Genomic DNA, 16,171 nt, shown 5'->3' on the forward strand with positions numbered 1-16,171 from the left:
AAAAAAAAAAAAAAAAAAAAAAATAACCAACTCAAAGAGCAAAAATGTATCCTTGAATAATACTATACTAGGAAAAGTAAGAATTTCAGGAGTCTCCACACTAGAACAATCTTCAAAGCTTGCCTCAACTGAGCAAGAATGACGGGTTGTCTCCCCATCCTCCCTGTGAAATAATTCAGTCCAAAGGCCAATAGGTGAGCTGAGTAAGGCAAGCCTTTGTGCTGGGGACAGAGATGTGTTGGGTGGAGGCAGCAGCATGTACCCAGTAGGAAGGGCTCAAAGAATGATGAGAGATATGTCAAAAGGATTCAGAAGCCAGCATGTAGGGGATCCCAAATCTGGGACAATTTAAGCCTCACAATAATCAAAGTAACAAAATATAACCTATTGAACAGACTTCCATGAGTACCTACTGATATAAATGGGAAGAAGAGAAAGTCCTTCTTTCCTTACAGTATAATGCCAACTTATGAATGCAGAAAAAAATGACAAAATTTAAAAAATCACTGCTTGGCATCATCAATCATAGTAATACTTGATTTAGGCAAGAATCATTAATAGGTGTTAAAACTATGGATAAAAGTTTGATGAGGAACAAGATGCTCATAGAGTACATAGTATTTACAAAATACTAATTACAGAGAAAAAAGAATAACTTTACAGTTACTATAAATATGAGAAGAATATAGTAGATACAGGCTTTATCAAGTGACTACCAGTAATAAGACAAATTGAAATTATATACCACTTGATATGATACATTGAGAAAAATGCATTATTTTCTGTGATATCCCTGCCAACAAAGCATATCCTTAGTATGTTCTAACATTCATATTTTAAAAGAAGTCTGTTCACATTATGCAAATAAGAGTCATATAAATTACTTATTTTAAATATATAAAGTTTGAGAAGTACCGCTATATAATAAGAAAGTAAAAAAAAAAAAGCTCACTAGAAAAGGTCAACGTTATTTAAGATCTAAATGAGGAGTGAAGTATATACTTGGCTCTAAAACAGTAAGAATAGGGGATAGAGGCTGGGTGCAGTGGCACATGTCTGTAATCCCAGAACTCTGGGAGGCAGGAAGATCACTTGAGCCCAGAAGTTTGAGACCAGCCTGGGCAACATGGTAAAACCTTGTCTCTATAAAATAAGTTAGCCAGGTGTGGTGGCACACACCTGTGATCCCAGCTGCTTTGGAAGCTGAGGCAGGAAGATGACTTGAGCCCAGGAGGTCATGGCTGCAGTGAGTCGTGATCATGCCATTGTAGCAGCCTGGGTGACAGAGTAAGACCCTGTCTCAAAAAACAAACCAACAACAAATAACAAACAGAAAACAAAAAACCCAACTACACCAGTAAGAATAGGAACAAGGAACAAATCTTTTAAGGGTTTTCAAAGCTTACCTTAAATTTATACTTAGTACTACGTCTGAGATTTTTCACTGTGTAAGCAAGATCTTCTCCATCATATTTAGGTTTAAAACCATATCCCTGGAAAAGGAAAACAAAGTCTTCATTTGATGTCTAACAATAGAAATATGGGCAATAATGAATATGTGAAAAGACCCAGGTTTCTCCTCGTCTTCTACTATGTGCAATAAGACTAATGCTCTGTTGAGTGGAATCCTCACCTTGACACTTCTGTATTCAGTGAGTAGACCTGGAAATGCTTATTGAACATTTGGTAAAAGACGAAGCAGACCACTTAGTCTCAGTAAATATAGTAGCCAAGAGAAGATCTTTGTGTTGAGGGAAGAGATGTCAGAGTTGGAGCCAATGGTAACTTTGCCATCAATAAGCTATCCCACAAACAGGGATTTCCCAGAGATATTGTGCAAGAGCTGAACAGAACTGCAAGTAGTTAACATATTTAACTTGCCCTAAACACACAGTTGTTTAAGTAAATAAGTTAAGGGTTAGTTGTGCTGGTAGGTGAGGATGTGTCACTTAGGTTTGGGATTGCTATTTCCAGCACCAGTGACAATGCTTTACAAACTTCCCGAATGTAATCATTTTTTAAATTAAAAAAATTGAGATACAGTTCATATAATGTAAAATTCACCATTTGAAAGTATAAAATCTAATGGCTTATAGTATATTCACAAAGTTGTGCAATCCTCACCTAATTTCTAATTTCAGAAAAGGCCTGTCCTTTCTTGGGTAGCAGTCATAACCCACCTCCTTCTATCTACTAACATACTTCCTGTCTCTATGGATTTGTCTATATCCACATAAATGGAATCATATAATATGTGGTCTTTTATAACTGGGTTCTTTATTTAGCATAATGTTTTCAAGGTTGACTCATGTTGTGGCATATATTGGTACTCTTTTTATGGCTGAAAATATTCCATTGTATGGATATACCACATTTTTTTTTTCCATCTATGTGCTGCTGATGGACATTTGGGTTGTTTCCACTTTTTGACTATTATGATTAAGACTGCTATGCACATTTGTGTACAATTTTTGTATGAACATGTGCTTTCAATTCTCTTAGGTATATACTTAGGGGGTGAACCGATGCTATTTTTGACCCTATTCCTTCAAAGTAGCACTGAAAATCTATGAACTATATATAGATCTAATAATGGAATACACCTTAACTCCTAGTCAGCTAGGCTCTAGCAAATAGGATGTAAATGATGGGTAACTAGATTCAGGCTGCACTACATGGGAGACTTTTAAAAAAAATCTTCTGCGACGCTTTGGCAAGCAGTGTGTAAATACAGTTGGAGAAAGGCAGACACAATATTTTCTCATCTTTTAAAGCTTCTTAGTCAAGAAGGCTGTGGTGATCTTCCCCTCTCCCTAGTTCCCCTAAAACAGATTTAGTTAAAGTGTAGCCTATGTGTCTCCAAAGCACAGACAGACATACACTTACACACACACAAACAAAACAAAACCCCTTTCACATCAAAACAAAAGACTGAGTTTTCAGGATAGGCACAGTGGCTTGTTTGTAATCTCAGCACTTTGGGAAGTTGAGGTGGGAGGACCACTTGAGCCCAGGAATTTGAGACCAGCCTAGGCAACACAGCGAAACTCTGTCTCTACAAAAATAAAATTAGCCAGGCATGGTGGCACATGCCTGTAGTACCAGCTACTTGGGCGGCTGAGGTGAAAGGACTGCCTGAGCCCAGGAGTTCAAGGTTCAAGGCTGAAGTGAAACAAGATTGTGCCACTGCACTCCAGCCTGGGCACAGAGCAAGACCCTGTCTCAAAAAAAAAAAAAAAAAAAAAAAAAAGACTGCGTTCTCCATCATGCCCAACCTCTCCCAAACAATAACAAACCAAGGCTTCAAAGGACTGGGAAATGAGCTAACTACTGTGGCAATGTTTATTGTATTAGGATTAATGCCATACTAAAATGTTATTTTTCTGATCTTTAAAAAATTATACTTCAAGTTCTGGAATACATGTGAAGAATGTGCAGGTTTGTTACATAGGTATACACATGCCACGGTGGTTTGCTGCACCCATCAACCCATCATCTACATTAGGTATTTTTCCTAATGCTATCCCTCCCCTACACCACCGCCTCAACAGGCCCCAGTGTGTGATGTTCCCTTCTCTGTGTCCATGTGTTCTCATTGTTCAGCTCCCACTTATGAGTGAGAACATGCGGTGTTTGGTTTTCTGTTCCTGTGTTAGTTTGCTGAGAATTATGGTTTCCAGTATAGCCTACCAACCAAAAAAAGCCCAGGATCAGACAGATTCACAGCTGAATAATACCAGAGGTACAAAGAGGAGCTGGTACCACTCCTTCTGAAACTATTCCAAACAACAGAAAAAGAGGGACTCCTCCCTAACTCATTTTATGAGGCCAGCATCATCCTGATACCAAAACCTGGCAGAGACACAACAAAAAAATAATTTCAGGCCAATATCCCTGATGAATATCAATGTGAAAATCCTCAATAAAATACTGGCAAACTGAATCCAGCAGCACATCAGAAAGCTTATCCACCAAAATCAAGTAGGCTTCATCCCTGGGATGCAAGCCTGGTTCAACATGCACAAATCAATAAATGTAATCCATCACATAAACAGGATCAGTGAAACAGAAAATCACGATTATCTCAATAGATGCAGAAAAGTCCTTTGATAAAATTCAACACCGCTTCATGCTAAAAACTCTAAAACTAGTTATTGGTGAAATGTATCTCAAAATAGTAAGAGCTATTTTTGATGAACCCACAGCCAATATCATACTGAATGGCCAAAAGCTGGAAGCATTCCCTTTGAAAATTGGTACAAGACAAGGATGACTTCTCTGACCACTCCTATTCAACATAGTATTGGAAGTTCTGGCCAGGGCAATCAGGCAAGAGAAATAAATAAAGGGTAATAAAATAGGAAGAGAGGAAGTCAAATTGTCTCTGTTTACAGATGACATGATTGTATATTTAGAAAACCCCATCATCTCAGTTCCAAATCTCCTTAAGCTGAAAATGTTTTAAATACACTATTTAAAATCTGTATTTGTACTTACTGAAGTTTCTTCCTCCATCTCTAAAATGTAAGAAATTCCTTCATCTGATGGTGTTCCTGAGGGTTTACTCCATTGTAAGGATAACCAAGTAACTCCAGCCTTAGTTAATACAGGACTTGCTGGCATAGAAGGAGCACAGCCTGAAGTGTAATATAAGACTTCTTCACTAAAACCACTGTTGAAACAAATGGTTTTTTAAAGGCATGAAAAAGTTATTTTTACAGTGAAAGAATAAGTTTGTGACAGATGTAATTTTTTTTGAAAAAGACAATTTTTGATAACGAATTATAATACAAATAATATATCTTGGGTTTGATCTCTTTATGAAAGATACCAAACAGTGAATTAGTGTTCTTTTAAAAATGCAGTTTTGGGTGCGTTGGCTCATGTCTGTAATCCCAGCACTTTGGGAGGCCGAGGTGGGCGGATCACGAAGTCAAGAGATTGAGACTATCGTGGCCAACAAGGTAAAACCCCATCCTCACTAAAAAAAAAATTAGCTGGGCGTGGTGGCACGTGCCTATAGTCCCAGCTACTTAGGAGGCCGAGACAGGAGAATCACTTGACCTGGGAGGTGAAGATTGCAGTTAGCTGAGATTGCACCACTGCCTACTAGCCTGTGTGACAGAGTGAGGTTGTCTTAAAAAAAAAACAGCAGTTTTGTTCAGATTTTTAAGCCTTTATATCATAATTTATCCAGTCAATGAAAAAATATACACATTACCTTATGGAAACAATAACACTCTTGTATTGGTGTGTAAATGTTTTAACTTTTAAATTCAAATAATGCCATTTATATAAAATAGAAAATGTAAGTTCCTGGTTGTATAATTAAACCAACCTGTCCCTATAAAGGTGAGCAGAGCTATCTCTAGAATAAAAATAATTTAAACATGACTCTTGAAAGACACTTGGCTTTCTATTTAAATTAGGTATTTTAGATGTTCTTAAAATTCACCTGACTTTAAACAAAATATTGAGATCACATCTGCTGAGGAACAACAACAAAAAAAATCTCTTGGTCACATATAAAAATCTAACATATATTTAAAAACCTTGGTAAAGTTGTAAGTTTAATCTTTCCTATAGTTCCTATGTAAGGTACTCTCTTACAGCTTTTGCTAGACTGGTAACACGTCTTAACTATATCAACAAAGAGATAAACTAAGCAGAATTTTTAATAGATAATTTGGACAGTGAATAGTTATACAATTGAAGTTAATTCGATAATCTAAAAGTATTGACATTTTTTTATAAAATATACCTTACCTTGTACCATAGTCATTTCTGGCCGATAGTCTGAATTTACAGCCCATTGCTGGTGACAGTTTAGTAATTTTAAATTGTTTCTGTGAGCCCATGTAACATTGATAAAATTCTCCATTTCCTTTTCCCTATAAGAAATGGCTGATTATTATATATCATGTACATTACTGTAAAAAAATAAATCCACATCAATTCCTTCTTGATAGTTACATATTAGCAAGTATATACTGAAGGTCATGGATCTCAAGAGAAGGCTGAGATACAGCATATCTTTTATATGCTATAGTTCATTAAATGCAGAATTCAAACACCAGATAGCAAGTATCTTTGCATAGCTTCTTGAATTAAGTACCATCTTTTAGCCAATGTTAAATCTCTGGCTTTAATAAAGGAAACTCTTCAGGTATGGATTCTATAATCTCCACAGAAGACTACCAGTGGTAGAAATGGGGTGATGATCTTTGATAGGGTTGATTGGCAGCTTTCTTCAACCTATGGAAAGCTCTAAGCAAATGGTTTTAAGAAAAGGTCCCTACCCATGCCCAAACTTCCAACTAGATAGATGATAGCTTCTTTAAAATAAAACTTTTAGAGTTTCTACTGCTTAGATTAACAATGAAAAAGTTCTAGTAGAGAGCACAGCCCAATTACAGGTAATAAGAAGGAGAGAGAAAAGTTAGGACAGCCAAAAAGTTTTAGAAATTTAGGAGGCTAAATAAAATAGGTAAGTTTCTCATTTGCCACCGATTTTTCTTTATTGTGTTGCTAGAGATAAAGGGTGATCAGGGTGACTTCTGCTTCAAAGAAAACTGTAGACGGTACTTGACTGCTTTACTGAATGCTCTTTTTAGTTCTAATGCCATTTAGTTGATTCTACTGAGTTGTCTAAATAGAAAATCATATCATCTCTAAATAATGACAGTTTTGCCCCCCAGCCCAGACACCATGACTGTACTTTTTGCTTTGGTTTCAAGTCATACTGCCTTAAGTGTAACTTCTGAAATAATGTTAAATAAAGGCAGGGATAATTGGCAATCTTGACTTATTTCAGCTTTGCATAGAAATGCCTTTATTTGTTTAGTGATGGTACAAAAATAACTATCAAATAAGAAATTACCTTTCTATTCCTAATTTGCTTTGAGTTTTATCTAAAATGAATGCTAATTTTTATCAAATACCCTCCCTTAATTTACCAAGATAACATAGTTTTTCTTCTAAATTAATGTGGTATGTTAATAGATTTTCTAATTCTAAATTATCTTAGAATTTCTGGAATAAAATCTACTTGGTTGTGCTTTGTTATTCTTTTAATCTACTCCGAATTCCAAACTTATCAATGGAATTTCTTCCACTCCCTCTGGCCCCTCTTCTTAGCTTGGTACAAGCCACAGGGCAGGAGAGACCATGGTAACTGATTATAAAAACAATATACTAAATCAAGCTTGTCCAACCTGCGGCCCAAGGGCCACATGTAGCCCAGGACAGCTATGAATGTGGCCCAACACAAATTTGTTAACTTTCTTAAAACATTATGAGATATTTTTGCGATTTTTAAAAAGCTTATTAGCTATTGTCAGTGTTAGTGTTAGTTGGTGCAAAAGTAACTGCTGTTTTTGCCATTACTTTCAAAGGCATAAACAGCAACTACTTTTGCACAAATCTAGTATTTTGTGTGGCCCAAGGAAGCCAAAAGATTATACTAAATAATGAAGTCCAGCATGCTTGCTGTGGTTGGCTGAAGAATGGCCCCCAAGGATATCAAGGTCCTAGTCCCATGAACCTATGAATATGACCTTATATGGTAGAAGGGGCAATACAATGTGACCAAGAATCTTGAGATGGGAGATTATCTTGGATTATATGAATAGAACCCAAATGGAATCATAAGTGTTCTTAGAAAAGGAAGCAAAGGGAGATTTGAAGACAGAGGAGGAAGAAGGTGATGTGATGATGGAAGCAGGGGGAGAAAAGGCAATGTGATATAGTCACAAACCAAATAATGAGAACAGTCTACAGAAGCTGGTCAAGGCAAGGAAATAGATTCTCCTGTTTCCCTAGAGAAAGCCTGGCCATGCTGACACCTTCATTTTGTCCTAGAGAAACTCATTTTGGATTTCTCGCCTCAAGAACAGTAAGAGAGTAATGTGTTGTTTTAATATCAGGCTTGGGGTAATTTGCTACAGCAGCCATAGGAAAAGAATACACTTGTCTTTAAATGTGATGTGAAAAAAAAAAGTTCCTTCATCAAGGTAGTTACCTAAGTAATAGTTTTGATGGTGATTCAGTTGAAAATAGGTAAGTTAAGTTAGGAATGTTTTCTAAAAACACCATCGATCCACTCATGCACCACACAAAATCATTCATATATTTAATGATTAAAACAAAGAAGAATATACTTAATGATTAAAACAAACAAAAATGTTATTTCTGCCTGAAGATATGCACATAATGTTAACCATTTAAAAAGATTAAATTTTACTTACTTCATCCCATTCTAATACAAAGTTTTGGATTTTAGAACCATTGTCACTAGGTGCCTAAAACCAACGCCAAAAAAAAAATGAAAACAAATTAGTACATTCATAAATGATACTGTGATGATCTAATCTAAGGATCTAGTTTATGTGGCAGATGTTCTCTGTGACTTGGTCCTGGGAAAATGTTCATGAAAAAATATAAAAATATATGTATTGTATACCCTTTAATCTTTTCAAACTTAAGGAAATAAAACAAAGAAGCTACTTAAGTCTTTCTGAACACTGAACAATCCCTTCTAGCAAGAACCATTAATATCTTGACTTTAAAGTCTTTAAGAAAGCCATTTTGCTTTTCTTCTAGAAGGTTTAGGATTGAGCCTGTCATTGTTATTAAAACTCACCTTACAAAATAAATGGAATATTGTATAAAATACCAATACAACCAAGGTGGAGTGAAGAACCAGGGTGCTGAAAGGAGCTCTGGGAGGGCAGTCTGGGTCCTTGTTTCTAGACTCATTGTGCTGGTACCCGAGACTGCTGGCTTGGCAATCTGTTAATATTTTAGGTGTAAAAGAATGCAGTCTCCCTTGGCATTTTATTTCAGTATTTAACACTCTAAAAATAAAAAATTTCAACCTTACTTCCACCTGAATTTTCTTTCTATAATTTCAGCCCATTTCCTCTTTGCAGAACAAATGATCACCCCTATTCTTATTATAACTCCATATATTTGCAGACAATTGACTTTAAGACTCCTCTGGTCAAAATTAAACAATTTTAATTTTTGAAATGATGTTTTTTGTACTGTATCCAGTTTGTATATAATATTGTTAACTATGTAAATGGGAATCAAGGATCATTAAGTTTTTAATACAGAGGAACATGGAGGTCTAAATTATTTGTTAAACACTAATACAGATCTTACATTAATTTTTTTTTTTTTAATCATAATCTTAAACTGGTTAGCATGGCCAGAATTTGCTTGTAAGGTAGAGTAATATCTCACTGACGGGGAAAGCAGTGGCAGTTAAAATAAATATAATGTGAAGGAGGAGAGAAAGAATCTTTGAGAAACTCCAACTCTTATCCTGTAGAGGAAGAGAATCCAAAGCAGAGAGAGACCAAAAGTCTCAGCAGGAAGCTAGGGTTATAAAAAGATATTTTCCAAGTGTTAATGACTCCCGATTGCTCTAGTCTAGTTGCTGAGTCTCTCACATTTACTTAATTTTTCTTTTCTTTTTTTACTAGTGAGATTATTAAAATGTCTGTCTTAACCTGAGAGTTATCCTCCAGCTGTTTTCCAAGTTAGAGGGGAAACTTAAGTGTAAAGTGTTTTACCTTATCTCATTTAGTCCTCAGAGCAACTCTATGAAGTACTATTATCTGAACTTTACAAAAGAGGAAATGCGGGCTCCAAAGAACCAAATAAATCATCCTAGATCACATAGTCATTAAAAGTAGAGCAGAACTGAATTCATTCTATCCACCCGCAAAATCAGTGTTCCTACCCAGCAGTACTATAGGGGCTCAGATTGTCTGTCTGGGGACTGGCAATAAGACAGAAAAAGACAAATTTTAGTCAGCTTTTTGTCATCACTATGTACTGGCAATTCTAAATAATGTCAGTTAATAAGATACCTCTCTCAACTGCTACCTCCCACGTTAACCCCCACAGGAATGCTTTTATAGATTAGGTAAGGTAGCAGAGTCAAAAAACCAATATTCAAGTCACTAAACTACTCATAGTGACTTTTCTTCATTTTTAATATTAAATAACAATAGTTGTTATGCTTATTATTTTCCAGGCATTATACTATGAGCTATTCAGGTGTTACTTGTTTAATCCTTCTGACTCTGAGGTATATAAAACTATCCTTCAAAAGCAGTGACAATATCTTTTTCCAACCATATTGATTATTGTGTGTGTATATAGGGCCATTTCTAGAAAGGTTCAAGCCTGGGCAACCTGTGTGGGTAATCTGAGGTACCACTGCCTACATCTTGTATAGGGATATTAGAATATTATTAAAGGCAGACATTTCAAAATTGTATTTTAATTATTTTAGAAATCCTAACCTATATAAAGAAGAATGGGCTGCTACCCCAACTGTGTTACCAAAGGAAAGGGTCTGAGCATATTCACAAATAAAATACTACTGTAAGTGACATAAAATAAAATTAGTCATACTTTTTTTTGTTATCACATATGAATATATGTATATATACAAATCTTTTTGACTTACATGTGTTAATAGCACTTTTTCATTACAAAAGTATCCAATATCCCCACCAGAACTAGAAACTAACAAGCTACAGAGCAAGTAGTAGGTCTTACATTTTTAAAAGCTTTCAGAAGTAAAGGTAGCCCTGAGCTTGCTCTGGAAGCAAGGACAGATGATTAAATCAAGGGGAAGAGTTACATCTCACTACAATCAAAAGCTAACAGGAGTGGTACCCCACTCTTTTTTTTTTTTTTTTTTTTGAGACGGAGTTTCACTCTTGTTACCCATGCTGGAATGCAATGGCGGGATCTCGGCTCACTGCAACATCCGCCTCCTGGGTTCAGGCAATTCTCCTGCCTCAGCCTCCCGAGTAGCTGGGATTACAGGCACGCACCACCATGCCCAGCTAATGTTTTGTATTTTTAGTAGAGACGGGGTTTCACCATGTTGACCAGGATGGTCTCGATCTCTTGACCTCGTGATCCACCCGCCTCGGCCTCCCAAAGTGCTGGGATTACAGGCTTGAGCCACCGCGCCCGGCCGAGTGGTACCCCATTCTAAGGGATGTTTTGAAATTTTGTGGGGGCTATTTTTGACCTGATCACAATAATGCAGGAGGGGGGAGGGTCTGGTGGTTATGGGGTGAAGATCAAGAGCACTAATCGCCCTGCAGAATAGGGACAATCAGTACAATGGGGAATTGTTTTCTTCCTTTAGGACTTTTGAATGTCTATCAGAGTTGAAAAACCAAATCCCATTTTATAAATTATTTTTTGTATGGTTTTAACAGACACTGAGTTTCTCAAAATGCAGTAAATGTGCAATTTGTGAAAGACTGCATTTAATTTTTTCAGAAATTCACCAAGACCACACTATTTCAGAAAATCACATAATGACAAAGTTGTCTGTGGTATCTGAATGACTAATTCTATGTATGGTATCTGTCTACTTCATTGTATCTTCTTGTGTAGCTGGGACCAAACATTTATGAATTGAAATATATACTTTTCTATTGAGAATAACTTGATTCCTCCTTTTGGGCAGCATATTGATTTATGAGTCTAGTTCTTATAAATATGATTTTAGAATAAAACTCAGAATATAAAGGCATCATGACAAAATCTTACAAAAAGCAGAAATGGGTTAAAAATTACTGTGGTGAATCTCAATGTCATCACATGTGCAATATAATAAGGACTGTTAATTATAAATCCATCCTTTTTTTACTATATTTACATTTAGTAAAAAAAAACACTAAAAGTGTTATTTTCACATACATTAAATAGGCATTTGTGTCCTATACGTAAAGAGGAGGAACAAATTAGAGCTCTCTGTCTCCAGAAACAACTGAAACTTAATACTACTAGGGAAATGAAACACATGTCCAGTTGGAAACACCCTACAGAATATTCTTACCTTCCACTGCAAAGTGAGGGAATTTTTGGTCCGATTGGCTATCCTTGGTGGATTAGGTATATCAGGTTCACAGCTCAAGGTGGTGAAGATTTCAGCTTCTGAAGGGGTTCCCTTTATAGAATTATATTCTGCCTGGACTCTATGGTGATAAAATGAGTAATTTTAACTTTCAGAATCACTGTATCCTATTTTCAAAAGTATCACCTTTAAGTACTTGCAAATTAGGAAGCAGTCCACTAAAAGGTCTATCAAGAAAATACGACTATCAGAAGTAAAAGGTGACTCTCAAAAAAAAAAAAAAAAAAAAAAAAAAGGTTTTTTTTTTTTTTTTTTTTTTTTTTACTGCAACCCAAAGAAATAATTAAAAATTGTGATATGTGAGTGTGCATATATGTATTTACACACATATATGCAAAAAAATTTCCTGAAACAAGTTTCCTGAAACAACATTATCAACTATGGGGAATACACTGATGCTTTCTATCCTATTTGATTCTATTTCTTTTTTTTTTTTTTAAAAAACAATGCTGAATATAACCCACAGAATTAAATTAATAATTCAATATGACTGCAGTCTACAGTCTGAAAAAGATTAGGTTAGACAAAACTTTGAGTTTATCCATAGGAAGTACACTTGAACACTAAGTAGTTTAACAGAAATAATCCCAACCACATATGCTTTTTTAAAAAAATGGGGGTAATTAACTAAATGTGTTATATTAGGCTTCAGCTGGATAAACCCTAGAATGTATGAAATTTTAGTAAATTACACTAGAAAAACTGCACAGAGTAAAACATTATCTAAGTTCTTCCTATTAAATGTTGTGAAATTCTAGAGTCTTAATATCCTGAACTCTTCTTAAAACAGGATGTAGTAAAAATAAATGTGTAAACCAAATACTATTTATAATTATTTTATAAAAATTCCAAAAGCTGGGACAAGTTTCCAGTGCCAAACTAGATTCTACAGACATATTCTACAGATTCATCCCAAACTCAAAAGTCTACAAACAGGATGATTAGTCCTTCACTGTAACATGAGTTAAATGTTTTTGTTTTTTGAAAAATTTTGATAATTTTCACAATAGAAAATTGAAGTCTGAAGTTTTTTTTTTTTTTTGCTTGTTTTGTTTTTTTAGACAAGGGCTCACTCTGCAGCCAGGCTGGAATATAATGGCATGATCATGGCTCACTGCAGTCTTAACTTCCTGGGCTCAAGCAATCCTCCTACCTCGATTCCACAGGCCTGCACCACAATGCCTGGCTACATTTTGGATTTTTTGTAGAGATGGGGTCTCACTATGTTGCTCAGACTGGTTTCTAACTCCCAGGCTCAAGAAATCCTGTCTTGGCCACCCAAAGTGCTGGGATCACAGGTGTGAGCCACTGCGCCCAGCCTATAAACTCTGTTTTTAATCTGAAATCAATGTTTAAAATATATTCTAGATTTTTAAGAAAATAATTATTAAAAAAAAAAACAAACCCTATGCTGTACCATATAAAAGCAATCTGTAGGAATTCCTTACTTTGCATGGTAATCCGTGGCTGGCTTGAGATCATTTAAAGTGATATTTGTTTCTTCTCCTCTGGAGAAAAAAGGGTAATATTTTAATGTCTGGTAAATAAAGCATTTTCAAAAGACGTATATTACATAAATTATGAAGTATTTTATGAAACTACTTCTTTCTTTACCAACTATAACCATATTCAGATTCCACTAATATGGGGTTTTGCAGTTAGGATATGTGCCAAACTTACGTGTGTACCTAAATACTACTTTAAAACAGAAAGTGGTGCTAAGTGAATCAGCTGTGTAAACCAGACTCTTTTTTTGGAGTGCAGTTAAGGAAGGCATTTAACTTACTGAAGAAACAAAACTATTACCAATTATTTAAAAATACATTTTGCACATGGTTAAAATAATGAATAAAACATGTATTGCCAAAAGCAAAATTGCCAAATTTTTATAGTCTACCACTATTTTATTTTATTAGAAAATAATGTGGAACTTCATTTAAAATGTTACACTCTGAACAGATCACCTATGAGAGAACAATGGAATTAACAGGAGTGACTGAAAACATGTAAAACAAGGAAGGAGAGGGAAGTAAAGCTATTCGGCTACAGTCATCTGGGAGCCTAGAAAGGTTCTCCAGTGTGGGGAAAGGGTAAGTGAGTGACCCCAAGTGGTCCACCTTCCCACCTGTATTCTAGTCATGAGAAACACCCTAGACCCCTGTGGGCTGCAGCTAACATAGGGAGCTTCATGGATTTGTGCAAGGCATTGCTCAAGAGAGGGAGCTCATGTTGGGTCCTATACACCTCTCAAGCCCTAAGCAGCTAGAGTAAGGTATCTTAATTGAGAGCACAACCCCCAACATACTGCATCCCGACCACGGGCCCTACAGCCTCCACATCTCCACTTCTCTGGAGCCCCACTGACATTTCCTACCCACAGGCCACCACTGTGACTGGCTGCTGCTTTCAGGACTGAAGCTTGAGCCATTGGCAAAGATCCTGGTGCCCTCAGCAGTGAAGCTGCTGCACATCTTCATGCACTGCAAGGACAAACTTCCTGCCTGCAGCAACTGCAGCTGTGGTTAAAGCACTAAAGTGGGTATTCCCTAGCTGCCTGCATACAGCTGCTGCTACTAAAAGCCCTCCCTGGTAGCAGGTCTGCAGCAGAGCCACTGCGGCTCCACCTCAGCATTCTTCCTTGGGCCCGGGGGTCATACCTACCCTGCCAACACAGTTAGCACCTACAAACACCACTGGAGGGCCTGAAGAGAGGTCCTGGCTCTGTATCCCACCCCCGTGTTTCAGTGTACTGTCTGGGAGGTCTGGGGACTACCCAGCCCAGTCCATCACCTGTGCCACCTAAGCACTACTCCTGATGGCCTGAGATTGAGCCCACCCAACCTGCCTTTAACCACCACAGCAGGCAACCATCTGCATCCATCCACCTGTGGGCCTGGGGACTGGCTTGTCCAGCCTGTCATAGTCACCACCAACATCAGCATGGGCTGCTTGGAACCCAGAGGTTAGTCCTGCCATGGCTAATGCCATCACTCAAGCCATATCTGCTTCCCAGAGGCCCAAGAACCCACCTGCCCACCTGCCTGACCCACAGGTGCCACTACTAGCACCTGAGCAAGCTGCCTGGAGGCCCAAGAATCAGCCTGCCTAGATCTGCTAACACTGGTGCTCATGTACACCATTTGGGGGCCCAAGGGCAGGCACGCTTGAGCCTACTCCTGCCACCACTGAGGCCCAAGGACAGACCTACCTCATATCCTCATCCCCAGCAAAACTTCACTACAGCCTCCACTAACAACTGCACCTTAAGCCACTGTGGAAATCACAGACACCAATAACACCGCTTATAGCAGAAGGAGTTATATGACGACTAAACTCCTGCATGCATCCTGAATCAAAGCCAAAGTGCTCTACCTAACCAACACTATAGATGCATCTTCAGGAAAAAGTCTTCCCCTATGAAAGCAAACTCAAAAAATGGAAAGAAGTGACTTATACCAGATGCATGAATAATGACATAAGGACACAAGAAATATGAAAAAGCAAGGCAATATGATACCTCCAAAAAAACAAAATAATCTTCCAGCAACAGATTCCAATAAAAAAGAAAAATTTATGAAATCCCAGATAAATTTGAATAATGATACTAAAGCTCAGCTGAAATATAAGAAAAAACAGAAAAGCAATAGAAATAAATCCAAAAAACAATTTAGAATATGAGTAAGAAATATCCCGAAGAAACATATAATCATAAGAAAGAACCAAACAAAAATTCTGGAACTGAAGAATTCATTAAATGAAATACAAAACACATTTGAAAGCATCAACAAGAGGCTAGATATAGCTGAAAAAAGAATTTCAGAACATGAAGACAGGTCTTTTGAAATAACCCAGTGAGACAAAGATAAACTTTGGGGGACTAAGGTGGGCAGATCACCTGAGGTCAGGGGTTCAAGACCAGCCTGCCCAACATGGTGAAACCCTGCCACTATTAAAAATACAAAAAATTAGCTGGGCGCGGTGGTGGGCGCCTGTAATCCCAGCTACTTGGGAGGCTCAGACAGGAGAATCGCTTGAACCTGGGGGGCAGAGGTTGCAGTAAGCCAAGATTGTGCCACTGCACTCCAGTCTGGGGAACAAGAGTGAAACTCTGTATTGAAAGAAAGAAAGAGAAAGAGAAAGAGAGAGGAAAAGAAAGAAAGAAAGAAAAGAAAGAAAGAAAGAAAGAAAGAAAGAAAGAAAGAAAGAAAGAAAGAA

At 37.0% G+C, this 16,171-nt stretch overlaps 1 protein-coding gene across 4 annotated transcripts in view; it reads right to left on the reverse strand.

Annotated features, from left to right (window-relative positions):
• Positions 1–16,171, reverse strand: part of FNDC3A (fibronectin type III domain containing 3A) — a 197,212-nt gene that overhangs the window by 29,062 nt on the left and 151,979 nt on the right. For all 4 annotated transcript variants that reach the window (XM_017535917.2, XM_017535918.2, XM_017535920.2 and 1 more), the window contains 6 exons: positions 13,405–13,464; positions 11,879–12,017; positions 8,247–8,300; positions 5,767–5,891; positions 4,498–4,672; positions 1,407–1,493 (listed from right to left, as the gene is read on the reverse strand). In XM_017535917.2, the coding sequence (XP_017391406.1) occupies positions 1,407–1,493; positions 4,498–4,672; positions 5,767–5,891; positions 8,247–8,300; positions 11,879–12,017; positions 13,405–13,464 (640 nt within the window). The remainder of the gene's footprint in view (positions 1–1,406; positions 1,494–4,497; positions 4,673–5,766; positions 5,892–8,246; positions 8,301–11,878; positions 12,018–13,404; positions 13,465–16,171) is intronic.

Source organism: Cebus imitator, unplaced genomic scaffold (genome assembly GCF_001604975.1).
Source record: "Cebus imitator isolate Cc_AM_T3 unplaced genomic scaffold, Cebus_imitator-1.0 Scaffold94, whole genome shotgun sequence".
Taxonomy (NCBI): domain Eukaryota; kingdom Metazoa; phylum Chordata; class Mammalia; order Primates; family Cebidae; genus Cebus; species Cebus imitator.